The sequence below is a fragment of the Syngnathus scovelli genome, chromosome 15 (genome assembly GCF_024217435.2).
Source record: "Syngnathus scovelli strain Florida chromosome 15, RoL_Ssco_1.2, whole genome shotgun sequence".
Taxonomy (NCBI): Eukaryota; Metazoa; Chordata; class Actinopteri; order Syngnathiformes; family Syngnathidae; genus Syngnathus; species Syngnathus scovelli.
Genome location: NC_090861.1, coordinates 8,293,760 through 8,321,642, shown reverse-complemented (window position 1 = coordinate 8,321,642; position 27,883 = coordinate 8,293,760). Strand labels below are relative to the sequence as shown.

The 27,883-nt window shown below is 42.7% G+C and overlaps 1 protein-coding gene across 4 annotated transcripts in view; it reads left to right on the top strand.

Annotated features, from left to right (window-relative positions):
* LOC125981908 (roundabout homolog 1) overlaps window positions 1-21,068 on the top strand; it is a 50,220-nt gene extending 29,152 nt beyond the window's left edge. For 2 of the 4 annotated variants that reach the window (XM_049741972.1, XM_049741974.2), the window contains 27 exons: window positions 6,493-6,650; window positions 8,840-8,960; window positions 9,494-9,632; window positions 9,746-9,873; window positions 10,553-10,677; window positions 10,764-10,929; window positions 12,008-12,213; window positions 12,288-12,369; window positions 12,580-12,748; window positions 12,849-13,015; window positions 13,101-13,222; window positions 13,514-13,748; window positions 13,854-13,975; window positions 14,134-14,305; window positions 14,581-14,778; window positions 15,492-15,518; window positions 15,759-15,798; window positions 15,947-16,101; window positions 16,208-16,561; window positions 16,631-16,750; window positions 16,833-16,968; window positions 17,213-17,365; window positions 17,516-17,871; window positions 18,029-18,169; window positions 18,253-18,474; window positions 18,552-18,703; window positions 19,068-21,068. In XM_049741972.1, the coding sequence (XP_049597929.1) occupies window positions 6,493-6,650; window positions 8,840-8,960; window positions 9,494-9,632; window positions 9,746-9,873; window positions 10,553-10,677; window positions 10,764-10,929; window positions 12,008-12,213; window positions 12,288-12,369; window positions 12,580-12,748; window positions 12,849-13,015; window positions 13,101-13,222; window positions 13,514-13,748; window positions 13,854-13,975; window positions 14,134-14,305; window positions 14,581-14,778; window positions 15,492-15,518; window positions 15,759-15,798; window positions 15,947-16,101; window positions 16,208-16,561; window positions 16,631-16,750; window positions 16,833-16,968; window positions 17,213-17,365; window positions 17,516-17,871; window positions 18,029-18,169; window positions 18,253-18,474; window positions 18,552-18,703; window positions 19,068-19,082 (4,181 nt within the window). In that variant the 3' untranslated portion in view covers window positions 19,083-21,068. Of the gene's footprint in view, window positions 1-6,492; window positions 6,651-7,706; window positions 7,884-8,839; window positions 8,961-9,493; window positions 9,633-9,745; window positions 9,874-10,552; window positions 10,678-10,763; window positions 10,930-12,007; window positions 12,214-12,287; window positions 12,370-12,579; window positions 12,749-12,848; window positions 13,016-13,100; window positions 13,223-13,513; window positions 13,749-13,853; window positions 13,976-14,133; window positions 14,306-14,580; window positions 14,779-15,491; window positions 15,519-15,758; window positions 15,799-15,946; window positions 16,102-16,207; window positions 16,562-16,630; window positions 16,751-16,832; window positions 16,969-17,212; window positions 17,366-17,515; window positions 17,872-18,028; window positions 18,170-18,252; window positions 18,475-18,551; window positions 18,704-19,067 lie in introns of those variants that run through there. The other 2 variants (XM_049741973.1, XM_049741975.2) reach the window with 2 other exon arrangements.
* Window positions 21,069-27,883: the final 6,815 nt, after the last annotated feature.

Below are 27,883 nucleotides of genomic sequence, written 5' to 3'. Positions count from 1 at the left end.
CAACGCACCCTCCTCCACCTACTCATCCTCATCCTCCTCTCCACCGCCGCTTTCTTTGACCTGCAGGTGCATTCCCTCAGTGGTGCGCTTCTTGTGAGGGTTGCCCTCTTATTATTCCTACGGATTCTTCTTTTTTTGCAAACATAGTCCAGATTGGAATGACTTGAACGTGAGTTGTTTAAAATGTACACATTAGGTTTGTGCCATCTTTCCTTAATGATGATGGAATGCTGGTTTAGTTTCACTGGGGTGCTCTTCGAACTTTACACAGCCCAAGGACATTTCTTTGGCACCTCCACCGAGGTTACGCTGCTCAAACAAAGGTTTGCTTAAAGGGTTGTATTCCTGAATACATTTGTCTCAAGGTCTGACTGCTGTCGGCACTTTAGTTCTTTTGTTTTACCAAACAAAGCAACAGCATCTTTCCAGTCTATGTCCCACATTCATTTTCATTCTCTATTTTAGCCAGAAAATCTGACTTATTTGTCTTTGTGAAAAACAAAATGGACACACATGCACACTCGTCTTGCATATTTTATCTACTCGTTAAGGTTTCCAATTACTCAAATAGTCCCGGCGTTTTGCAGTGTTGCACGGTTATTGAAATGGTAATGTGACTATGTCAGAGTGAAAGTCTTTCATTCAGTGGCTTCCAAGTGGATTTATTCATGACAATTTACTCTGCTTTGGTGGGATAACACTAATGAGAGGGTTAAAGGTTGACAGTGTGTGTTTTTCTGCAGAAGAGAGAAAGAGCTACATCTCAGCTGCGTTTATCTCTCTCCACCACTCACAATAGGCTTGATTTGCTATTATTCTTGTGCTCACGAGCATGTATGTATTTCCTGATAGCTGTATTATTCTGGTGCCTTAAATTCCAACAACTAATTTATTGAGCGGAGTGATTCCGATAAAATGTCACCAAGAGCTGGCCTTCTATGCACAATAACATGATTAGGTCTACAAGGACAGATTGACAGCGATATCTTTTTCGGTATTATCGTGTTGCACCATTCAACGATGTTTTATCTGTTACCTTCACCTACCAGTTGACTGTATATTACTTAAATCTTTTGGGGGATGGTCATTAGACAAAAAATGTGTATACTTAGCAGCCATTTACGATATCTAAATCGATGCAAGCTCTTCAACTTCTCATTCGCCCAGTTTTTCTGCCACTTGATTAAATCTCCTAATATGCTTCATATCTCCATCTGGCTGCATCTGCCCTTTTCTACATTGCCAGCCTCCCACTTTGTCTCACCTGCTTTCCTTCTGGCAGAATAGGATTCTTACAACTACTGTTGTGCAACCTTGTTGGCTGCTTAGTAACGTCTGCTTATTTTCCAGTGCTATGTTTCGCACATACAGGATCTAAACAAGATTCGCTGTCATGTACACCCCCCCCCCCCCCCTCTTCCACACACACAAACTACACTCACACGTACGATGACGTCTCTATAGTTCCCGTGACCCGATTTCTCAGTTAGTTAGGTATAACTCTACGTCTAGAATTCTTTATTGATTTTTAATTTTTTTTTATTCTTGTGTGTAGATGTTTGGACCACAAAGGTTTAAGAATAAGTTGCACATAAAGTTACATTTCCATCAAATCCTGAGCTGATCAATTTTGACAGATTGCTGTTACAATTAAAAGTGTGATCTGAATGGAACCAGGATGAAGCGTAATAGCACCTGATCCTAACTAATCCAACACGGAAAAGCTATACTATATCAGAACCAACCAATCGGATACAAGCATCCAAAACGCAATCACCGTCATGAAAACAAGCCTTCTGCCAGAGGTAATAATATATAATGATGATAAAGATAACAATTAAGTTGACATTATAAATTCCCAGAACTAAAAACATGACAAAGAGGTATAACTACTGAGGTAATCTACCTAAGAAATACCAAAGCTCTTTCAGACATTTCACTGTGGAATGAATTGACTTGCCAAATGTTTGAAAGATTCATGGTTATCCATGCAAAAAAAACTTGGTTTGCCTCAGGAGTCTTAAATATCATTTCGTTGAAAAATGATATTCAAATAGTGGAGCTTGGGGAAGCCCGGCAAGGAACTCTGTTTCCTTCATAAGTTGCAGGCGATGTGTTCAGGAAGCCTGTGTGTATTTTACAAATCTCATGTGCCATCGTTATGAGACTGCACGATGGCTGTATCCTCTTTTATATGTGCGGGATCTTTGCTTTTTTATTGGATTTGCTTGGTTGCTGCTATAATCTGTTATTTGCTTTGGTTTATGCTTGCAAAGGAGCTACACCTCCCAGCGGCCGTGTGTGTGTGTGTGCGTGTGTGCGTGCCTAAAGCCTGTCTGACCACCTACAGTATACATGGACTGCACATATTGAATTGTTTGTGGAGCAGCTGTTTCTCCTGCAGCTTTTTGTCCCTGCAGACGGCTTTGCCGCAGAAATGAGGCAGCGGAGAAGAGAAGGAGCTGGTTGAGGTGCAAGTGGGGGGTCTCAGATGCAGAAATGAGGGTAGAAGGAGGTCATGAGATAGATTGTCAGAATAAATTCAAGGGTTTTATCTGCTGGGATTGCATGATAACTACCTGTTTAAAGTTGGAAACTTCCATTGGTTCAGATATTTATTGTCTTTGGATAATTGACATTCACTCCTCTGGAATGTTCTACTGAAAGTGGGTTCATGAAATTTGAACTGTCATGTTTTTCTAAGACATTGGAAATGTCTTGTAAGGTATAATCTTCAGGTTTGATGATAAACCAGTAGTTAGCCATTTGCTGTAGAGAAGCAAATATTAGCTTAATTATATTAATTATTTGAAAATCTTATTGTTAAACACGTGCAGATTGATTACAATATACCTGAAAATGAGTAGGCAAAATATGGCCAGCAGTACGACCCTCTCTGTTGTTTGGTTAGAAACACTTAGCAATTTCATTGTCCAGTCTTGTAATATTTGTTGCATTCGTGTTTTCATGATCAGTCTTTTGAAAGTATTTGATTTATTTTAATGAAACCGAGTCTCTGAACGGAGGGCGCAAGAGTAATTAGCAGAGTCATTTTGGCTCAATTTCAAAAGCTCATGCGGTGATGTCAGGTGCAAGGTTGCTATGTGTACACTGTCCGTCACCGTCTGTGGGCTAGATTGTGTTCCTCCAGTTGGATTTTGCCGAGAGGATTACTGGCGCTCTGCTGCAGTAGGCTCAAGCTCCAGAGGACTAACAAGTCAGACACTGTCAGATCCAGGGAAGCGAGGCCAAGGGCTATTGCTTTGAAGTGGGCCATGAGATTCTCATCTGGAGGGGATCAGATCCACAGAGTGAGAGGTGCAAAGCTCCAACTAAACAGGCATATTGGGTTGGCTTCAGGAGGTGTGGCGATAGGTTGATAAAGAATAACAAAACATTCATGGAAAGTCAAAAGTGGGTGTCTGCAATTCTGCTTTCAAAGCATATTGAAACATGTTTTTGAGCTCGGGATAATTTGTTGTGTTGTTATTCGTATACTTTGTCAGCATGCCCTCATTTTGTCTACAACATGGAAACATAAAACGTACAGTGTGTATCAAGTAATTAATGAATCAATTGTTTGCATTTATCTCTTGTATGAAGAGAAACATATAAACACTTGCGGAGCTTGGAATTTTTTCCTTGGGGTGGGCATATAAATTCTTCAGAAAATGCTGAGAAACATTCATTATATGCTACCTACGAGGGATTGGGGGAAAATGTGGGAAAATGTTCCTGAAAAAAAAGTAAAATACTGAAAAGTCAATCATCCGACCAGGAGTGGTCCGAACATTTCAGGAGAGGGCAGTGCCAATATAATTGTCTAAGATTATTTTTCTTTTTCACTGCCTTTAATGTTTATATTTGTCAATGGGAAAGGTGCAAATATAGTAGTTTGTACATATACTACGTACCGTAATTTTCGGACTAAAAGTCGCTCCGGAATATAGGTCGCATCAGCCATAAAATGCACAATAACGTGAAAAAAAAATATATATATAAGTCGCTCTGGAGTATAAATCGCATTTTGGGGGGAAATTTATTCGACAAAATCTAACACCAAGAACAGACATGAACGAGCAACAACAGGCTAACGTGATATAAACAACGAAGAGCTGAGAACGGGCCTGACGTAACATTCAGAGTTATTAAAAAAAAATATTACATAAATAACACATTTATAAAGCCATCTGTGTCACTCCAATTCATTAAATCCATCGATCGTCCTTTGTCAACAATGGGTGCGCGCCGCTGACGGAGCTTGCACTTCAAAATATTCCACCGGCCCATATAACGATATATAAATTAGATATCAAATAACTATTATATAAGCAATAATATTATCAAACCATCTGTGCACTCTAAATCATTAAATCCATCGATCAAATTCCTCGTCCTTTGTCAACAACGCCGCGCGTGCGCCCCGACGTCAGCCTCGTCGTTATTCCACAGATCTAGTATATAACTATATTGTAGCGTTAACAAAGTACAAGGAAAGACGTGGGTTTGGTAAACGGCTTTTTGTTTAACAAAACAAACTTCCAGGCGTGTGGCGGCGTGGACTTCCAGCCACGGAGGTGGAAGAGAGATCCATAGAATAGGACCGGGCGTGTGTAAAAGCCATGAACAAGCCCCATCCACCGTCCCTGGACAGCCACCCGGCCGAGCGCCAGCCCCCGACTTCTATCCACGGAGGTGAAAGAGAGCTCCGTAGGGTAGGACCGGGCGTGCGTAAAAGCCATAATAGTCACTCCAAATCCTTAAATCCTTCAAACTCTTCGTCCTCCGTGTCACTTAGAAACAAAGCCGCTAATGATGCCGGTAGTACGTGGGGCCTTTCGTCATCTTCTTCATCCCGTGATCAATCTTTGTCCTTTTTGTAAACAACCGCCGCGCTGCGCCGCGCCGCGCCGCACCGCGCCGCGCTGCTGACGTCACTTGAAATTCAAATTATCCCTTGCTACGTCGCAGTTTGTTTATCGCAGTTTCCCCTTTTTTTTTTTTTAACATTTTTGAAAAAATTCACATATAAGTCACTCCTCATTATAAGTTGCCCCCCCCACCCAAACTATGAAAAGAAAACGCGACTTATAGTCAGAAAATTATGGTATATGTATACATATACATACACTTATACATATACGTACACCTATACATATATCTATACGTATATACATATACATATAAAAATTATATACTGTATACTGTACATAGTATATTACCAACATTCACTAGCTCTCTTTACTTGACTACAAACAAATACATTTTGAGATTTGCGGGAGCAGTCCTACAAACGACGACACGTCAGAGAAGATGTGTAACCTAATTTCCATCATTCCTAGAATATACATAGTATCACTTGATCAATCAACAAGCATGTACAAAGATGCACACTGCTGTACACACAATTGCAATAGTCTCACTTTGTTCCTGTCTGAACTAATCTCAACCATGTTTTTGCATCCCAGGAGGAATGCCTTTTGTCATGTGACACAATGCTATTGGCGGAGATGGAAAAAGGGCTGTTCGGACAGCTGTTTCCCATAAGTGCTCAGTCAACTGTACTAGTGAGCCCGTCAGAAGCCTGCCCAGAGCATCACAGCAGCAGAATTCAGCCCCGAAAGATACAGGGGTCAAAGTAGCTCCAATTACGAGGCCATCCCAATTTGTTCTCCCATATCGACAGCGTTTCATCTGGCATCTCGGTCGAACTAACCCAGTGTCATGTACAAATCCACGGATGAATGTGTTTGCCTCCATCTGGGAGTGATTATGCCTTTTTCCTTATTGTTTCCTGTCTTTTCTAAGAGAACTCAACTGCTGGTCTGCTGACTATGTTGGCTTAACTCCCTTGGCATGTTCAGGTTCTTACCCCCCCATGTAATTTAAGACCGGGCATGCTTTAGAGCAGTCACTCAAGCCTAGGCGCCTGCATTTAAATACATTTTTCAACTCGTCACTATCAAGAATCACTTCAGTAAGTTTGGCTTTTCGCTTTAGGATTCCTTCACGTTCAAATCCATCCTGCACAAATCAGCAAATCTTCAACCAGTGCGGTATTTTTAGCCAACTTTATTTTGGTATGATTTTTGACACGTGTTGTACATTGAGCTTGAGAATGAGCTGCCAATGACTACCGCAAATTATAGTCATTGTTTGGACAACTTTGGATAGACACAAGTTTCCTTTGTCTTCAGTTCAAATTTTGGCAGCGAGCGCATTTTCTGTGTGCAGCCTCTTTGCTGTTGAAATGTGATAATGTTGGCTTACCACTGCCAGCAACAGAACTGTCTCAAGCTCACGAGTTGATATTGGTCAGTATGGAACCTTCTGACATACACAGTAGGATTATAGTTCTTCATCTGTTATTATTTCACAATACTTTAATTAACATGTCAGCTTGCAAGTTGGCAACCTGCTATTAAAGCAACCAAGTCAATAATAAAACCTGTAACTGATATGCATATACAGCTTTGATGTTTTCTGTTTCAGTTCTACGTGATGACTTCAGACAGAACCCAGTCGACGTCATGGTTGCAGTGGGTGAGCCTGCAGTGCTGGAGTGCCAGCCACCCCGTGGACATCCCGAGCCCACTATCTCGTGGAGGAAAAATGGATTGAACATAGACGACAGAGAGGAACGAATTACAGTAAGATACGTCGACTTTGCATTTGATGCAGTGTACGGCATTACGTTATGCGCTGTGCACCACAAGCCATGACGTCAAACTTGCATGTCTTTAATAAATGTTGGCAAGAAGCTTTGCGTTGATGTGTTGCATGTTTGAAAGTTCAGTTAGTGCACAGTGACAGGTAGAGTGTCTCTCGGGGGTTGTGATGGACACAGCAGCAAGCTGTGATTTAAGGAGAGGCAGGGATCAGAACCATGCAGAGGCTCCTGTGAGACAAATACAAAGGCTTCTTTTGCTTTGTACTCCTTGCACGCCTGTCTTTGTCCTCCCAACTATGGAAATATGACTTTGCCACAAAAGTTCACCTAAAAGACAATTTACTTTTCAAAGAAAATAGAAGTCGATCAAAAGTGCCACCTTATTTCCTTTGTGATGTATGTGCACTGGTGGCACTGGCCCTTCCAGAGTTATGCGTGGAGCCTCCCCCCCTCAGGTGCCAGGACAGATAATTCACATTAGGGATTGTTTTTCTATATTCAAATCGTAATGAAACTTATCAGCATTTTCTGAAGAATTTTTGGAGGTTTGTAAAAAAAATATTTTGGAGACCCCCGAGATCTCCTTGGTCACCCGAGTCCCCACACTAAGAAATAAAATACTAGCTTCGCCATTGTCCATGTGCATTTAAAAGATGTTTTTGTATTCACAAGGTTCTTTTACACGCAACTGTGATTTATCGTTTTTCATTAAAGTTGCGTTTCAACTATGCACTTTGCAATAAGCTGCTGAACGCGCACCATTAAGCTATCACGGAGTGCGTGTATCTCAACAGACCTCATTTATGCAGAACAGGACTGAAAGTTGAGGTTTTGGGGTTGCACATGAAGGCTCAACAAACCAATTTTCTTGCCACTGAAATTGCAGCTAAAATAGGAAGTGGTCACTCCTGGAGAAAAAAAATAAGCTAACTCTTTAATCAGTTGCTAAAAGTGCATCAGTACAACACACCACAAATGTTAGTGGAAGATGTTTTTAGCAGCCTTTAAGGGATAGTTCGCTGATGTCATTGCACTGCTGCTAATTTTAAAATGGGTTTGTGTATCTTAATGTTGTAGACTCAGCAAACCTAATTCCCACAAATACCTGCATAATATTCCATTTATTTTTTTTCCCAATAGCGCAAATCTCTGACGAAGCCACTGAATACTGGAAGGATGAACTGAATCTGTACTATATACTCAATTACAAGAGGTGCGCGTAATGCTTACAAACCACAGTTTTTTCACTTTTCAAATGCTAGAGCTGCTTTATTGGCAGATCATTTTTGTGGGTGAGGGGCTCGTTCTGGTAGTATATGTTGAATATCTCCCCGCAGCATCAATTTAATGAGGGTTTCTATCTATATGCTGTTGAGTGGCCATCAGGTACTATTCAGCGTGACGCTGAATACCCCGGCTTCCTTAGCTAGCGCGAGACAGCGGGCAGTCTTGACCTTTGACTTCTTGACCTCTGCTAAGTATTAATAGAAGTCCTTGAATTAAATAAGCTTTATTATAAAAGCCAAGTGCTTATTTTTGTAAAGAAGGTTGTCGTCATCTTGTTGCGGCCTTGTGTGTTTGCTTCCTTATTGTAGTCGCTTGCTGCTGTGTTGTGCTATAAGTATTATCTACAACAGTGGGAAGTGAAAGACTATTTGCGCAAAGGCTTCCATTCAGATAAAGACAGCTTTTGTGCCCTGCGGGGTTGCAGAGTGGATAATATAAAAAATGCAAACACCTTGATGTGTCTTTGCTGATATAAAAATAGTAAAGTTAAAAAGTTTGTTAAATGCAAAGTAAGCAGACAGGAGATCAGAGGGGGCTCTCGACAAAGAAGCGGAGGGTCTTTGTTCTCGGTTATGAATTATGTAACTATATCGGTTGACCTTTGGTAAAGACTCAAGGCAGTGTACGTTCTGTGATGCATACAGATGTACACAGATATATTATTACACTATAAGCTAGTCATAAGGTATGGTTACATGAACAAAAGGTACAGCAAGAAGTAATTATTCACATTTAAACATGTGTAGCACGTTTTAATACAAAGTTCTGCAGTTATGGCCAAATCGTGCACATTTTGTGACTAACAAATGATGCGCAGAGAGATGCTGCTAGGGGCTTGTGCAAATACAGCTGTGTAAATATTCTGTGTGCTTTTACGTTTAGATCCGCAGTGGCAAGCTGATGATCACCAACAGCAGGAAGAGCGACGCAGGAAAATACATTTGTGTTGGAACCAACATGGTTGGGGAGCGTGAGAGTGAAATCGCCGAACTCACTGTGCTTGGTAACATCAGCACCTTTGCAATTCTTTGTCCCTGAATGTTAGAATGCATCACTTTGTCCAAATATCCTTTCGGCCAATGTGATAAAAAGGCTAAAGATGGTAAAATCCTGAAGAGCATCTTACTCCCTTCCACAACCAAAGTTTAGCCTTCAGCCTTAATTCTCAATCCCTCCCACCCCTTTTTCTAAACATCTCCCATTGGAGTTGAGCTCTTATCAGTATCCCAGTGAGATGACCTTGGTTGGGGTGTGGAATCTACCGTCTAAAGCCGTATAAAGCTATTCAAGGCTGTGGGAATAATCTTGCAGAATGCACTCCAAAGGTGAAAATACTCCAAGCGTAATACACCACTAATGACCTTTGAAGTAGACATGCAAGTAATCATTACGAAGATCTTTAAAAATATATTTGGCCTAATATGAAGATTCTACTCTGTTGTGTAAAAAGGAACGTCTATAGTGAAAGATGATGTTGATGTGGAAGAGGAATGATGTCAACAATTCTGAGATTGAATTGAAGTATTTGGCCACTAGAGCGTCCAACGTTCCTCAAGCGGCCCAGCAGTGCGGTGGTGCTGGCAGACGGGAGTGTGGAGTTCCACTGTGCGGCTCAAGGTGATCCTGTTCCGACGGTCCGCTGGAGGAAAGATGATTCGGAGCTACCTAAGGGCAGGTAAATTACACCCACCTTTTTTTTTTTTTTTTTTTTTGAACATGACAACACAATGGTTCAACCTCTCCCTTCCATCAAGTAATACCTCTCCCCCCCTCCCTCCATTCTTTTAGATATGAAATCCTAGAAGACCACACTTTGATTGTTCGCCAAGTGACCTCTTCAGATGAGGGTTCCTATACATGTGTGGTGGAGAACATGGTTGGCAAGTCTGAAACATCTGCTATGCTTACTGTTCACGGTCAGTCCGCCTTAATATTTAATGCCCTTGACACATTCTCTTGCTGCAGCTTAAAAAGGCTTTTTTTTAAAAATCCAAATCCTTGACATTTATGACAACTATTTATAAGCCAGAGAAGAGAACTAATCCTGTCTTCTAGGGTTACAAATGTGCATGAGCTAACCATTTACTACTGTAATTGAATACATTTTGACTGTAATTTAAAAAAAAGTCTAGGCAAAACAATGCAGTTTTATTTCCTATACAATGTGCTTCACGAGATTAAAACTATAACACAAAATGTAAACATAACAAAAAGTGAATGTTATGCAATGGCTACAGCCACCAAACCTTCTTAGCCAAATACATTTTTACATTTTATTTCATTTCAGTGACCCATTTTTCTAATTCCATTGTACTTCCTCATTTAACAAAGTGACAGCTCTTGCATGACTAGGATTAGAACTACATCTGCCTCCATTACTCATCACATTGTTATTTTCTGTGTTTTCTCCCCCTTATAGTCAACTCTGGTAAGTTTATCATCCATCCTTCACCACCATCAGCCAGCAACAGTATATCCATGCTTATATACTCTCTTACGGTGTAACTATGTTCAGAGGAAGGTTGATTGCACACATGTTTTTGAAAATAGTGTTTTAAGCTGTTTGTTGTCATTCCGACACTTTGTCCTCCGCAGTGAGACCAGCATTCGCCTTACGCCCCAGAAACCAAGTGGCGGCAATAGGAAGGACTGTCACATTCCAGTGTGAGGCCACGGGTAACCCACAGCCCGCTATCTTCTGGCAGAGGGAGGGCAGTGAGGTAAGAATGACCTCCACCCTTTCTGTCTCTTCACAAAAGAAGATGATTGAAATGAACTCATGGGTTTATTCGAACTCTCCCCGCAGAGTCTTTTGTTCTCAGCACCGCAGCCCTTCAGCCGTGTGTCAGTCTCCCAGATGGGCAGTTTGACCATCACCGATGTTCAACAATCTGATGGCGGCCTGTACAGCTGTCAGGCTCTCAATATTGCTGGCAGCGTTATTACCAAAGCACTGTTGGAGGTTACCGATTGTGAGTGACGAGAGCCGGTCTTTTGACCTCCATAATTCTATTTTAGCCATCACAGTACATACACACGGCTGCCGCATTACTGATTTGCATTCAGCACCAAAGGGTTAAACGTTGTTCAATGACTCACGTGCTCACATGTGCATGTCTCTTTGTCAGTATATATTCAAAATTAATGAAAGAAACTGCCCGAGGGTTTACTGGCTAGTTTGGAGGTAGACTGCAGCTTTCACTCGTCAGCACCCTTGCAATGGCTTTAAAAAGAAAATGAGGCATCTACACTATGAAAGCTGGTTGAGGTAATACGAATCAAGAGAAACAGGGTGTTTTTTTTCCCCCCATTTTGCTGTGATCTATTAGCATTTTACTCTCTCTCTCTCTCTCTCTCTCTCCATCCCGCTACATCTCTTTCATCCCCATTTGGAGGGCCACATTTGTATGGAAATAACCACCTGGTAATACCTCTGGCGGTTTTAAAGGCATGTTCCCATCAACTTTTTTTGGTTAGTCTTATTTATTTAGAAGCCCTGTCCCATTTCACCGGGCTTTAAAATGGAAGATGGGAAGTGAAGAGGGAGAGCTGTGTTATCTTAGTAAGGCTGCGCTCGAAGCCACCTCCATCACTACCTACTGTCGAACGAATGATTAGTTGCTCTGCTGGAGGGGAGAAGTTGATTTCTTTTTCCTCCACTGGCTGCACATCCTTCTATTGTTCTCTCGCTTTAGCAACTTTCCTCTAAATATCTTCCATATCTTATCATTTTTTTTCAATTTGAGGCAGCGTTTTCACTCTCAGAATGGCTCGGACATCAGTTAGACGTTTTCAAATTCCTATTATAGCGTAGCTATATTATCCATATATTAATTGAATCTTTATCAGTTGGACAATAAAAGGATTAATCGACCAGTTGTGTGTGTTTTTTTTTAAATGGTTAATATACTTGTGCAAAAAAAAGAATGCCTGTTTGGAGTTTCTGTTGCGTGTAATAAGTAAAAATCTTAACCTCAATATTTATTGTGTTAGGGATCAATGCGTAAGTGTATTTTCATCCATGTCTTTGCTTTCTCCTCTTTCCTATAGCTGGCTCAGAATTGCCTCCCCCTGTAATTAGACAGGGCCCGGTCAATCAGACGGTTCCTGTGGACAGCACAGCAGTGTTGAGTTGCCATACAGCTGGCATGCCACCTCCGTCGGTACACTGGAAGAAGGACGGTGCCGTGCTGTCACCACTGGACACACGTTTGTCCATAGCAGAAAGCGGCTCACTTGAGATTCGCTACACAAAGGTACAGTCGGGCACAATTATTTGATTTGATAATGATCATTTATCCGAGGCAACATTTTTTATTTAATTCCTCAGCTTGGAGATACCGGCTTCTATACTTGTGTGGCTTCTAGTCCCAATGGAGAGGCCTCCTGGACAGCATATTTACAAGTAGAGGGTATGCGAATGTTGCTTAAGGGTCTATGATGGAATTAGAAATGGAAAACAGTTTAAAACTATAAACCAATAAATGTCTTAATATTGTGCCATTTCGGAGCAGTGAGATGAATGATTTTAACACAATATTATATCCTTGTCACAAACAAATACAGCAAAACTCATTCACCCAGTTTGTTAGCAACGGAACGTATATTTTTGTACATGTCAGAGTTTGGAGTCATTGTCCAGACCAGTGGACCTTCAGGCCCCGCCATGCTGCCCGGTGCCCCAACGAAACCAGAAATTACTGACGTTAGCCCCACTTCTGTCACTCTTTCATGGAAAGCCAGCCCCAATGGTGGTGCAACGCCTACATCTTACCTAATAGAGGCATTCAGGTGAGATGTCTTGAAAATATCTTCGGTATCACCTCACAATACATTTCCCACACATTATTTATAAAACATTGAATATATTATGTTTTCATTTCTTCTGCAGTCATACTTTAGGCAGCAGATGGGTGACCTTAGCTGAGCATGTGCAGATGCAGACTTTTGTCCTGAAGAACCTGAAACCTGGCACTGTTTACCTTTTTATGATCAGAGCTGTCAACGCTTACGGCCTCAGCGACCCCAGTACCATTTCAGATTCAATCCGGACGCTCGGTCAGTGGGAACATTCTCAGAATATACATTTTAGTTCCCATTTGAACATAACCACAGTGTTTTTGTCTCTTTTTGTGACTAAAAGACAGCACTTCTACAGCTGAGGGAACAGACCCAAGTCACATCCAGAGGGAGTTGGGGGATGTGGTGATCCACCTAAACACTCCCACGGTTGTGTCGTCCTCTGCGGTCCGGGTAAACTGGATGGTAAGTGGACTGAAGTAACTTTGACACAGCCTTTGTTGTTGGAACTAAGCATAATGTTTACTAGTGGTTACCTTTTACGGATCGTTGTTGGGCAGTTGAGTATTGCGCCGCTTCAGTTGCCATGGTTACATTTGTGAGCACCATTCAGGGTTAATTGGCTTCTCCAGAATGAAAAATAAAATGGGAGGGAAGCTTCATTTTAATTGTATTCAATATAGTCTGAGATCCTTAGTATATAGAGTCTCTGTTGTGGTGTGAAATTGACATTGATGTTTTTTTTTTCTCCACCAGGTTGAGCAGCACTCTGTGTACATTCAAGGCTACAAGCTGTTGTACAGGCCCTCAGCTGAGCACGGTCAACCTGAGGGCCAGTGGACTGTCCTGGATGTACGTGCCCCACATAAGGACGGAGTGTTGATCGGTCAGCTCAAGAAAGGCGCCATCTATGAGTTCAAAGTGCGGCCCTTTTTTGACGAATTCCAGGGAGCCGACAGCGAGGTGAAGGTGATCAGAACGTTGGAAGAAGGTAAATTGCTCATTTTTAGTTTTACTCATTATTATAGGTGTGTATTTTTGTTATCACTATCCTCGCCAGGTTACTGTTTACATATCTACATTTGTTCTTTTGTAGCACCAAGACGAGCACCTCAGGATGTTACTGTAACAAAGAGCGATACCAATGGTACTGCAATCCTCGTATCATGGAAAGCACCTCCAGTCCCCGAGGAGGCACAAGTCATTCAGGAGTACAAGGTATGAAAAGAATATCTGTCCTTTGCTCCTCTCAAGTCACGCTTACAGTCATGTGTATTCAATTTAAAGTCTAAACTGTGTCTTTGAGGTACCACTGATGTCCCTAAGGCAATCACTGTTATCTTCTCTTTCTCACCGTGTCTTTTTTTTTTTGACAGATCTGGTGCCTGGGTAATGAGAGTCGCTATCACGTGAACCAATCTGTCGACAGCTACACCTTCTCTGTACTGGTTCCCGGTTTGGCACCGGGGATTCGCTACAGTGTAGAGGTCGCGGCAAGCAATGGTGCCGGACCTGGGGTCAAGAGCAAGGTCATGTTCTTTCAGTTTGGTAAGAGTCCTGAATTGTAAATAGTATTTGGCTCCGAGCCATTACACTTGTATGGCAGTGTGCAACATATTATAAAGTAGGTTTACAGGAGATTTGTTTTTGTAGTAAAGTAAAAAAAAGTAAGGTGTGGCGGGGAACTCAGTACCTGGAGGAAGCGAGAGTAACCTCAAAACTGTTTGGCAAATGCTAAAGAATAGTCACCGTGTTGTATAACCATCAACCTGAAGCATCATTGCTAGATTTTGACCCATGTGTAATGTATTTTTGTTTCCTAGACTCTGCTGGTCAGATGATGGATCTGAGTGAGGAAAAGGACACATTGTCACACATTTCAGACGTGGTGAAGCAACCAGCATTTATTGCAGGCATTGGCGCCACCTGCTGGTTCGTTCTTATGATTTTCAGTGTGTGGCTGTACCGTCACCGCAAGAAGAGAAGTGGCCTCAGCAGCACGTACACCGGCATCCGCAAGGGTCTGTGATCTTTATGTCGATGATACATTTATATAAATAAATGTGCATATCACGTACCTCCATAATAATGACCTATCAGGAGACAAGAACCGTTCAACAAATAATGTTGCATCATCAGAGAGTAAGGCCTTATGAATACTTAAGATTGGTCAATAATTTGTAAAAACTAACACCCAATAGAACATACAAGGCTTCAGCAAGTGAGATCTACGAAATTGGCCTAATAATCAACCTTTAGAGGTGACTTATGTTTAAACACGATGTCTATTTTTATTAAAGACATTAAAACACGTTTCAAATTGGTGATTAGTCAGTCAAAGAAGATGGGATAATGTTTTCTAATCTGTCTTTTGGCACTGAGTCTTCAGACACAATTAAGACCTGCCGCATGCACGCAACACAGACGTTAGAAGGCTGACCTTTCGATGCTCGAACGTCATTTTCTCACTGCTGTGTTTGGACACACAGACCTGTCAACCTGCCATTACCTTCAGTGCAATTCCAGTGTTAAATTTCCCTTATCCCTCAAGTCTCTGATTAACCTTTTCACATGCCTAAGATAGATACTGATGATTGATTGCGTGCTTTTTAAATCTTTGACTTAGAGCTCATCATCAATATGGTGGGCACACAGCATCAGATAAACAAAGAGATGAGTAGCTATTGCTGCTGATTACCATGTTAATTAATTAACTTTTTTTCTTTCTCTTCAGTGCCATCATTCACCTTCACACCAACAGGTAAAAACAATACAATTGTATCACTTATGAAGATGTTCAGATCAATTGTGACATTAAGACATTGCGTTTAGAGAATTTGTTTATTTTTTCCCTCCAATGCGACCAAGTCAGACTTCATGCCCTAACTAAAGTTGGCATAAACTCCTGACTTTTCTTGTCTGCCGTATTTCTTCTTTGCCTCAGGCACTTCCTGTTTGTGACAGCTCATCAACAATAAATGTTTTCCACCTTATTTTTCAGTTGCATATCAAAGAGGAGAATCTGTGTGCAGCGCTGGCAGGCAAGTGGTATTTTGAGTCTTTTTGGAATTGTATTGCAGCTGCATTGTTGAAACGCTAGGAGGTGTTGTCTACCTATTATAAAAGTTGTCATGCTCATTAAAGATATGAAAGAAGGAGGTTTTGAGTGATGGCCCCTCTGGGTTGCAGGCCCGGCCTTCTCGGCATGGGTGAACCTCTGAACCAGTTGTGGCTGCCGGATAATTGGCCGAATGCATGCACCAATCATAAGGACTGCAGCATCAACTGCTGCAATAATGGTAATGGCACCAGTGACAGTAACATGACAACGTACAGTCGACCAGGTTAGTGAGTGTCGGGTCTCTGACGTGCTTTGTGTCATCAATCATAACAACTGGGAACAACTAGGTTTTCATTTCTATTATTGCTGCTGTTATATGTCCTCTTTAGCCGATTGCATCGCCAACTATGGAAAGCACCCAGACAACACACACGGGGGACAGCTTGGCTCAGAGACAACTTTTTATACGGATGTCAACCTCAGCAACAAGCTCAATGAAATCAAGACATTCAACAATTCCAACCTGTGCTATGCAAGTCCAGGAGGAGAATCCTCAGATGGCTATGAACCGATCCCCTATGCTACCACCCAACTTATTCAGGCCAATATTAAAAACAAGACTCATACATTGGAGTCTATGAACATGCCCTGCTGGAATCAGCCACCAAATCCTCCTCCACTACCAAAAGAGATGGCCACACAAATGCAATACAACATCATAGAGCAAAACGTTCGAAATAAAGGTAAGGTAGGATCAAATTTGACAGAGAGAATAAAATTAACCCCACATTTTAACACTCCTCTTTGTTCAGATCATCTAGAAGGAAATGAAGGCTTAGTACATCACAAAAGCAGCCCCTACAACCATAACCAAGATCACAGTATGGGAGGCTCGCATCACAGCTCAGACAGGGGTAGCAACAGCACCTCAGGTAAGGAACGCTCAGGGCTATACTGCTTTGAAACAAATCAAGCCAAAAGGTGCACTCTTTGACTTTTCTACTAATTTCTCAGGAAGTCAAAACCAAAAGAAAGGACCTCGGGCCATGAAGACTCCAAAACATACTGCGGTTAGCTGGGGAGATGCTCTTTCTCCTCCTCATGCTATTGCCTGGAACGGTGATGAGTACAGTCTCCCCATGGAGAAGAGGTGGAATTCTATTTTCATTATTAACAAATCTCTTCGTCGGATGCACGAGTGCAAAAATGATGCATTCAAATAAAATCTTATGTACTAATAGACATTGATGAAAGTTGTTTTCACTTTGCAACTAAAAATGTTAACCGCTAAAGGGCAGACAGTCTTTTTGTATTGATTTGCACTAAATTCACCCATATTGAGTAACACTCAATTTTGTGGTCAACATCTCATGTAAGTAGTCATTTTTCCCCAGCTATGATCCAGAGAAAAGAACAGAAGGCTGCCCAATTCCACCAATTAGAGGGGCAGCATCATCTCCCCCTGACATGTCTAACAGTTGCCATACTGCCACACATCCACACGGAATCATGAGCAATGGTGTGCATGATGGAAACAATCATCTCAGGTAACAAAACAATAAAATATTACATAGAGATTAAACACAACCTGTGCATTTTATGATACCCAATCTAAAGAAAAAAGTCTGCCACTATAAAGAAAATGTCCAGTGACTGGCTTTTGAAAGCTACAAATCACTCTTGCCATCCCTTGACAGCTCCAACCCTCTGTACATGGAAAGTGATGAACAAGATGACGACGCGGAAGACGAGATAACGCTTACCGAAAACCACTACCATCTGCACAAAAACCAACAGCACAAACAAAAGTTGCCTCATAACTCCCCGCACAAACTGCTTTTCCACAGGCTGGAACAGACCCCAGCCTCCAGCACAGGGGAGCTGGATAGATCGGTCACAGGGTCCATGGTAAACAGCTGGGGCTCTGCATCTGAGGAGAACTTATCATCAGGCAGGTCCAGCATTGTCAGCACCTCAGAAGGATCTTTCTTCACGGATGGAGATTTCAGCCAGCCAGAAGGCGTGCGTATGTGCAGATACCCAGAGGAGTCAGGTGAGGTGACTTTATGGAGCCCAAGCAAGCATACTTTGGGTCAGATTTCTTTTTACAAAAATAAGAAATAGCTCCAGAAACTATTTAGTATGGGTCAATGATATTGCGTGTTTAAATTCTTACCACCACACAAACTAATTTTTACATTACACCTCAGGGCAACGACATCAGCGGCCCAGCAGTCCCATGTCAACAGACAGCAACATGAGTCCTGCAATAATGCAGAAAAGGCCCAGAAGGTTTAAGCAGAACCAATGTGTGCAACCAAGCTACCATCCCAAAGATGTCTTCAATGACGGTAAAACATGGAAAAATAGTTGATACAGGAAATGTGATCTAATTAATTTGCCTGTGCTCTACTTTACTCCCCTGCCTCTCCAGATTCGTTCATGCCTCTGAATTTCCCCAGTCAAATGTCCCATAGCGACTCGAGAGTAAGGGGGGCCACCTTACCCCGGATGGGATCTGGAGAAACCCGAGGCCGAAGAGGCAGCACCGGGACTCACCGGGTCAGAGAGGCTCCATTTGAGGAGGGAGAGAGCCAGGTCATTGACAAGATTCAACCAAGCGGAAACGAAGGTGGCAAAAGCAAGCAACACTCAGGTACCAGATGGAAAGTGTTGCAGCATGTCGCATCTATGGATTAGTCATCCTCAAAATGCTTCTCCCACCCCCATCAGAATGTGGGGACATTCTTCTGTACAATCGTACCGCTTTACCATCAGGTCCAGCTGAAAATGAGCCTGATGACCCCAATGCATCCAGCTTTATACTTTGTGAAGATTCGAGGATCAAACACAGAGGACAGATGGAGTCTCCGGTAGTAGATGAGGTAAGCCAGGAATCAAAACAGACAGACACTTTAGGATATAACAGAAACATTTAGCAGAGAGGTGAGGTGAGTTATAAGGGCCCAGTCTCAATGAACGGGTGTATTTTTGGAAATTTCCCTTGTTTAGCCTGCACGGGACATAAGGCACACCAGGTTAGAAGGCGCATTTCTGTACATTTAGACCAGTACAACAAATAAGTCAACATCCAAACGCAAGGAGTATCTGATTATAAGGCACACTGCTGAATTTTGAGGAAAAATAAAGGATTCTAAGTGCCAGAAAAATGGAGTATAAATGAATAACAACTAAGATTGAGTTAAACATTTTGTCTAGCAACACGCTTTTTGTTCTCTCTTTTCCTAGTTCCTGAGAAGCTGAGAAGCCTTTTGATGACACCATAACAGCTGCTCCGACAGCTGCCTCACTGAACGACTTGGGGTCGGTGGTGTGGGCAAAACTAAAACAACAAACACAACTAGTAAATTACTGCACAATAAATGCTGTTTTTCTATATTGAATTTCTCACTCAATGTTGGTTTGAAAAAAAAGTGTTCATGTTTATGTCTGTGGACTTTATTCTGGCTGACCTGAACAAAAGGCTCAGCCGATGATGTAAGATAAATGCGTACGTTATGGCTGATGTGATTGTCTACAAAACTATTCTTCATAATGAGCGTTACTTGTGTATTCTAAAAAAAGCTTGTGTCATTTCCAGACAGCTTGTAAATTGTTGACTGCCACAGAAGTGCTTCAAATTGAAATTTTATGTGACAGTGTTAATGTTTTCTTAGTGATGTACATCTTGCGTCCTTGTATGGTTTGTTCTACTTTGGGTTAGAAAAGCACAATCACTTATTTTTATGATCATAATTGTACGCATTTTGTGGAATTGTGTAAATCATTTGATCTTTTGACTTGATTCAAAGAAAATGAATGTTGATCTCAATTGTGCATCCAGTTGCGTACATTTTAAGCTGCTTTCATTCAGAAGTGAGATCTCTGTTTTTGAGTATTTTTTGCATGCACATTATCCTAATGGATGGATTACTAAAATATTCTGCTCCTGGACCTTTTTTTTATTATAATTATTTTCATTCACCTGCTTTTTTTCCCCTCTTCACTTGACCTTGTCCCAAACTTCTTAAAATTAAATCTACTGTCTCCATTCTCTTATTACTCATCCTGACCTAAATGGATTCATGAAACAGTTTGCCAGTAAATTGATTAAATGTCATTAGCTTGGGAAATCAGAAGGGTTAGCCTGAGTATGATACAATCGCTGTACTCCATGACAGTAATACAGAACTAATTGAATATCAAAGAGCACCTAAACAATATCACAATATTCATTTATGAAAAAAAAGAAAGAATGTCAATGGTACCTATAAGTCACCTTGAATGACATTTTCCAGAATGGTAAACAAAACAAAACCTAACAGGTCTATTTTTGTCAGATGCCCATTATGCACAGGAACAACTACCGGTACTCTGTCACTTGAAGTAAACCCAGTGATCGTTTCTAATTTTCATTCGATCACTCTCTCTGTGATTTGCCTTGCTGTGCTCTGATTTTAGGTTTTGAAGAATAAAGTCACATGCTTACAATTTTCTTCTGTCTACAAACAATGGTCAGTAAAATTATATAATCTAGAGCCAAAAGGAATTATATGGATACATACATACTATATAGTAGTTTTTTTTCTCTGCTAATGCTAAATAAGGATGTAACACACGCACGCGCGCGCACACACGCGCACGCACGCACACACGCGAACGCACGCACGCGCACACACACACACACACACGCACACACGCGCACACACGCACACACACACACCATGGCTAACCAGGCGTGTTATCTTTTCAAGAACATGAATGTTAATCACGCTAATATATTCCCTGAGATTTCTGTATTTTGACAGTGATGTGACTGAGGCCAAAGGTCGACTTGTTATATGACATTTTTTATTTTATCGTATTTGGGATGTAACTGGGGTATAAGGTAATTTCGCTTTTCTAACAGCATTCAACCAATTATCAACCAACGGTCGGTCCTGACTGCTCATCAGTGATTGCTTGAGCTACACACTTGTCTGCACCCGTTTTCTACTTTTCTAATCTTCCTTAACCAGTCATGTGCAAAAGATTCAACTCATTAAGTTTATTTATTTTATGCTTCAGCTGACAGTATCGAAAGCTTATGAATTGTAAACAGTAGAAGAGGGAGCATCAATCTTGTGGAAAATTTTCAGTTCATTTCTTAGGGCACCACTGTAGTATTCCAGAAAATTGTATACATTTACTTGGAAATTAGCTGTCATTTTGTCCCACTGTTTATGAATTAAACCTGATTTACCAATGCCATTGGATTTTTTTTGTCAGATGTGTCATGACGCTCAATATGTATTGAGTCATTTTTGTGAAAGGAGTTATGAGGGACCTCATAGTGAGGAATGTGATGAGTAAAAAAGGGATGAGACTTTACCACTTAGCATGCTAAGTGCAAACCCATTCCTGTCATTTGTATACCATTCAACTCTTTAACCACTTTATATCAGTTAGAAATGTTCAAATGTTGCTTGAAAGATTCTTCTATGGAAATTCACTATACTATGGATGTCTGCCTCTATTTTGCTTTCTTGGTTTGTTTTGCTTCTCACCAAGGACAGCTGTCTACAGGAGGTTATTCAGACGTGCTTGTTTTCTGAGAGACTGTGTGTGTGTTTCATCTGAGTGTGTGTGTTCTGCCAAGTTTCATTTTCAAATTATACCAAGTTTATCCAGCAGCTTCTCTGCAATCTGTTGACGAAGAGCTGGCCTTGACAAGTTAAAGCAAATGTGGCGGAACTGCAGAAATGTTGAGGGGTGGGGGGCTGTCAACTCTTTGCATTCTATATGAGACAACTGTAGAATGTCTATAGTTGTTTATATATATATATATATATATATATATATATATATATATATATATATATATATATATATATATATATATATATATATATATATATATATATATATAAAAAGAACAACTATGGTTCTTTCGCACCACCAGATGAACTCAGCCATACGGGACATTGAACAGATTGAAACTTTTGCATTGTTCAATATTTGCCAAACTGCTGCTTATTGTAAAGCTATCTCAATTGAGTAAAAAAGTCTGCCAAAGGAAAGGTCATATCTTGAAAATGTTTGTGACTCGTTTCTCAAGGGACCACTGTAATTTAAAGTGATTAAAATGAAAAACATTGAGAACAATAGACAACGTGGCAACGCGTGTGTGAAGCTCATGAGTTATGTGTCTCCGAGAGGGTGAGTGATGGAGCTGGGATGTAAGACTTCAATTTGATGGAAGGTTTGTTTGAGAAAGATTAGTTTCTGTTCAAGCAGACAGTTGGTGAGGAATTAAGACGTGTCGGAGATAATCAATGTGCTTGGTGAGAAGGAGCTTTCAGCAGCAGTAGTAAATTTAAATTTGTTTAAGGAGATATAAGGCTGTCTGTCACTGACTGTGAAATGGGAGTGTGCATAGTTTGATGCCAAGAGGACAGTATTGCTCTCTAAGAAAGAAATATCATGCTGTTAAAAGTGTGTGTATGTATGTGTATATATATATATATATATATACGCTATTTTTTTAACCAAGTAGCTGTGGAATCATACTGCTATGATTACCACAAACCTCCTCATATTGGCATCAGTATAAAAAAAATAAAATTCTGCACATGCATTAATGTAATGGATTCATTAGTTTTGCTTGTGCCCACTCTTGGCCAGTTCTCCTGATTTTTTATTTTTTTTTTGCGTAGAATAAGTGTATGTGCTCAAAACAAGTTTAAAAGGTCTGTCAAAGTACAGCAAGAATTTCATGATTTGTGATTGTGGACTGCATTTTAAAGTTAGATGCAGGTTTGGGTAGAGTGTGAAAGCAATAGCAAATTTGGAGGAAAGCAGGCTCTCCAAAAAGTACAAACAAAACAAAACATAATATCATTCAATTTTCATTCACAGAGATTCTACTCACCCAACAAAAACAACTACAAAGTAACAAAGAAACTCAAGGATACATTCTCCTTTACAACTAATACAACAAGGAGCCAAAACCAAATGAATGAAACCAGGAAACTAAATACACACAAATTGACGAGACAACGAGGCACACATGGTTGAGACGACGAGGCACACATCGTCGAGAGACGACTGGCTAGAGGGATCGGATTGGATGACACGAGGTTCTGGGCTACTGAGAACAGGTGGAGACAACAAACAAACAAACAAACAAACAAACAAACAAACAAACAAACAAACAAACAAACAAACAAACAAACAAACAAACAAACAAACGAGGAGACATTAAGAAAACAACACAACATGAAACAAAATCAAATATTTTATTATTTATTTTTAAATGAAGTCCAGCTGATCCGCACGGTTTTATGAAAATGAACAAAAAGTCTTCACGGACATACTGTGCACATTTTTTAACTGGCTATAATTTATTCTTGGTAGCATTGGTATATTCAGGAATAATAATACAAAGAAAAATCCGTCATGGTCATGGGCTTTCATGATAATGTTTTCAAAATAACCCAAAAGGTTTTACAAGGTGTTGTAAGTTTAAAATATTGATATCAAATGATTGTCTTTGGAACAGAACATCGATAACACTTCTGACAACTGTTTTAACAATTTTTATTTTCTCAGTGGCTATAATTTATTCTTGGTAGCATTGTTATATTCAGGGATAATAATACAAAGAAAAATCCGCCATTGTCATAGGCTTTCATGATAATGCTTTCAAAATAACCCAAAAGGTTTTACAAAGTGTTGTAAGTTTAAAATATTGATATCAAATGATTGTCTTTGGAACACATCTGACAACTGTTTTTAACAATTTTTATTTTCTCAGCCAAGTTGTGACAAGAGAAAAAAAATACTCACTCTGTGTCTTCACACTACTTGTGAAAAATGCAACCCACCTGGATTTAAAGCATTAGTGAGGTGTAGCCAATAATTCCTATTTTTTTGCACAAGCCCCTTATGATGAGTAATATAAATGGACTTAGTTTTCCCTCGCCCGGACGCGGGTCACCGGGGCCTCCCTCTGGAGCCAGGCCTGGAGGCGGGGCTCGAAGGCGAGCGTCTGGTGGCCGGGCCTTCGCCCATGGGGCCCGGCCGGGCATAGCCCGAAATGGAAACGTGGGTCCCCCTTCCCATGGGCTCACCACCTGTGGGAGGGGCCGAAGGGGTCGGGTGCAATGTGAGCTGGGCGGCAGCCAAAGGCGGGGACCTTGGCGGTCTGATCCCCGGCTGCAGAAGCTGGCTCTTGGGACATGGAATGTCACCTCTCTGGCTGGAAAGGAGCCCGAGCTGGTGTGTGAGGCAGAAAGATTCCGACTAGATATAGTCGGACTAGCCTCCACACACAGTTTGGGTTCCGGTACAAGCCCTCTCGAGAGGGGCTGGACTCTCTTCCACTCTGGAGTTGCCCACGGTGAGAGGCGTCGAGCAGGTGTGGGTATACTTATTGCCCCCCGGCTGGGCGCCTGCACATTGGGGTTCACCCCGGTGAACGAGAGGGTAGCCTCCCTCCGCCTTCGGGTGGGGGGACGGGTCCTGACTGTTGTTTGTGTCTATGCACCAAACAGCAGCTCAGAGTACCCACCCTTCTTGGGGTCCCTGGAGGAAGTGCTGGAGAGCGCTCCTTCTGGGGACTCTATCGTTCTACTGGGTGACTTCAATGCTCACGTGGGCAATGACAGTGAGACCTGGAAGGGCGTGATTGGGAGGAACGGCCCCCCTGATCTGAACCCGAGCGGTGTTCTATTGTTGGACTTCTGTGCTCGACACGGATTTTCAATAATGAACACCATGTTCAAACATAAGGGTGTCCATGTGTGCACTTGGCACCAGGACACCCTAGGCCGCAGTTCGATGATCGACTTTGTAGTCGTGTCATCGGATTTGCGGCCGCATGTTTTGGACACTCGGGTGAAGAGAGGGGCGGAGCTGTCAACTGATCACCACCTGGTGGTGGGTTGGCTCCGATGGTGGGGGAAGATGCCGGTCCGACCTGGCAGACCCAAACGCTCTGTGAGGGTCTGCTGGGAACGTCTGGCAGAATCTCCTGTCAGGAAGAGCTTCAACTCCCACCTCCGGCAGAGCTTTTCCCACGTCCCGGGGGAGGCGGGGGACATTGAGTCTGAGTGGACCATGTTCCGCGCCTCCATTGTTGAGGCGGCCGACCGGAGCTGTGGCCGTAAGGTCGTTGGTGCCTGTCGTGGCGGCAACCCCCGAACCCGCTGGTGGACACCGGCGGTAAGGGATGCCGTCAAGCTGAAGAAGGAGTCCTATCGGGCCGTTTTGGCCTGCGGGACTCCGGAGGCAGCTGACAGGTACCGGATGGCCAAGCGGAACGCGGCTTCGGCGGTTGCTGAGGCAAAAACCCGGGCGTGGGAGGAGTTCGGTGAGGCCATGGAGAATGACTTTCGGACGGCTTCGAGGAAATTCTGGTCCACCATCCGGCGTCTCAGGAGGGGGAAGCAGTGCAACGTCAACACTGTTTACAGTGGGGATGGCGTGCTGCTGACCTCGACTCGGGACGTCGTGAGTCGGTGGGGAGAATACTTCGAAGACCTCCTCAATTCCACCTACACGCCTTCCATTGAGGAAGCAGGGCCTAGAGACTCTGAGGCGGATTCTCCAATCTCTGGGGTCGAAGTCACTGAGGTAGTTAAAAAACTCCTCGGTGGCAAGGCCCCGGGGGTGGATGAGATCCTCCCAGAGTTCTTAAAGGCTCTGGATGTTGTGGGGCTGTCATGGCTGACACGCCTCTACAACGTTGCGTGGACATCGGGGACAGTGCCTCTGGATTGGCAGACTGGGGTGGTGGTTCCCCTCTTTAAGAAGGGGGACCGGAGGGTGTGTTCCAATTACAGGGGAATCACACTCCTCAGCCTCCCTGGTAAGGTCTATTCAGGGGTGCTGGAGAGGAGGGTCCGTCGGGAGGTCGAACCTCGGATTCAGGAGGAGCAGTGTGGCTTTCGTCCTGGCCGTGGAACAGTGGACCAGCTCTACACCCTCGGCAGGATCCTCGAGGGTGCATGGGAGTTTGCCCAACCAGTCCACATGTGTTTTGTGGACTTGGAGAAGGCGTTCGACCGTGTCCCTCGGGAGGTTCTGTGGAGGGTGCTTCGGGAGTACGGGGTGCCGAGCCAACTGATAAGGGCGGTTCGGTCCCTGTATCACCGATGCCAGAGTCTGGTCCGCATTTCCGGCAGTAAGTCGGATTCGTTCCCAGTGAGGGTTGGACTCCGCCAAGGCTGCCCTTTGTCACCGATTCTGTTCATAATTTTTATGGACAGAATTTCTAGGCGCAGCCGAGGCGTTGAGGGGGTCCGGTTTGGGGACCTCAGCATCGCGTCTCTGCTTTTTGCAGATGACGTGGTGCTGTTGGCTTCTTCAGGCCGTGATCTCCAGCTCTCGCTGGAACGGTTCGCAGCCGAGTGTGAAGCGGTCGGGATGAGGGTCAGCACCTCCAAATCCGAGTCCATGGTCCTCAATCGGAAAAGGGTGGAATGCCCTCTCCGGATCGGGGATGAGATCCTGCCCCAAGTGGAGGAGTTCAAGTATCTTGGAGTCTTGTTCACGAGTGAGGGGAGGATGGAGCGTGAGATCGACAGGCGGATCGGTGCAGCGTCGGCAGTAATGCGGACCCTGTACCGGTCCGTTGTGGTGAAGAGAGAGCTGAGCCAAAAGGCAAAGCTCTCAATTTACCGGTCGATTTACGCTCCTACCCTCACCTATGGTCACGAGCTATGGGTCGTGACCGAAAGAACGAGATCTCGGATACAAGCGGCCGAAATGAGTTTTCTCCGCAGGATGTCCGGGCTCTCCCTTAGAGATAGGGTGAGAAGCTCGGTCATCCGGGAGAGACTCGGAGTAGAGTCGCTACTCCTCCACGTTGAGAGGAGCCAGATGAGGTGGCTCGGGCATCTTATCAGGATGCCTCCTGGACGCCTCCCTGGGGAGGTGTTCCGGGCATGTCCCACCGGTAGGAGACCCCGGGGACGACCCAGGACGCGCTGGAGAGACTATGTCTCTCAGCTGGCCTGGGAACGCCTTGGGATCCCCCGGGATGAGCTGGATGAAGTGGCTGGGGAGAGGGAAGTCTGGGAGTCCCTCCTGAAGCTGTTGCCCCCGCGACCCGACCCCGGATAAGCGGAAGAAGATGGATGGATGGATGGATGGATGGATGGATGGATGGATGGATGGATGGATGGATGGATGGATGGATGGATGGATGGATGGATGGATGGATGGATAATGCTTTCAAAATAACCCAAAAGGTTTTACAAAGTGTTGTAAGTTTAAAATATTGATATCAAATGATTGTCTTTGGAACACATCTGACAACTGTTTTTAACAATTTTTATTTTCTCAGCCAAGTTGTGACAAGAGAAAAAAAATACTCACTCTGTGTCTTCACACTACTTGTGAAAAATGCAACCCACCTGGATTTAAAGCATTAGTGAGGTGTAGCCAATAATTCCTATTTTTTTGCACAATATCTGCAATCTCTGATCTCGGTCGATCAATCTGGAGACATTGTTATAGACAGGATTTCACAGATAGCCTCAAGCTAACCAAAGCAAATCTCTGCTGGCTCTCGTTTAACGAGAAACAATGTGATTTTTCAACCAAGCCATAGCATACGTGCCAAACAAAATTCATGAGACGGCTGAGACAGAATCGTGTTTTGGGTTATCTTTTTATATTTATACAATGTGGCAGTCAGAGCTTGTAATGGGCGAGGCTGTGCAAAATCACATTCATTGTGATGCCTTTTACAAAGTGACCGTGTGATGATGCATTTTAAATTCTACTATAGCACTTGCATTTGTCAGCCTTGTGGATGAATTTTTCATAAGCTGCTTTTAAGGAATGAAATAAGAATAGATCAATAAAACCAGGCCAACCCAGCACAATAATTCTAACTGCATATGATAAAAAAACAGATACTCCTGAATTACTTTGAATAAAGAAAGATTAACCATCATTGGTTTCGCTTCAGATTGTCCAAATACAAATACATCACTAAATTTGTATTTTTCTGTATACAATAAAGCAATTTTCAACAGTTTTGAATGGCAAGTAGAATAAATGGAAGGAAACATTGC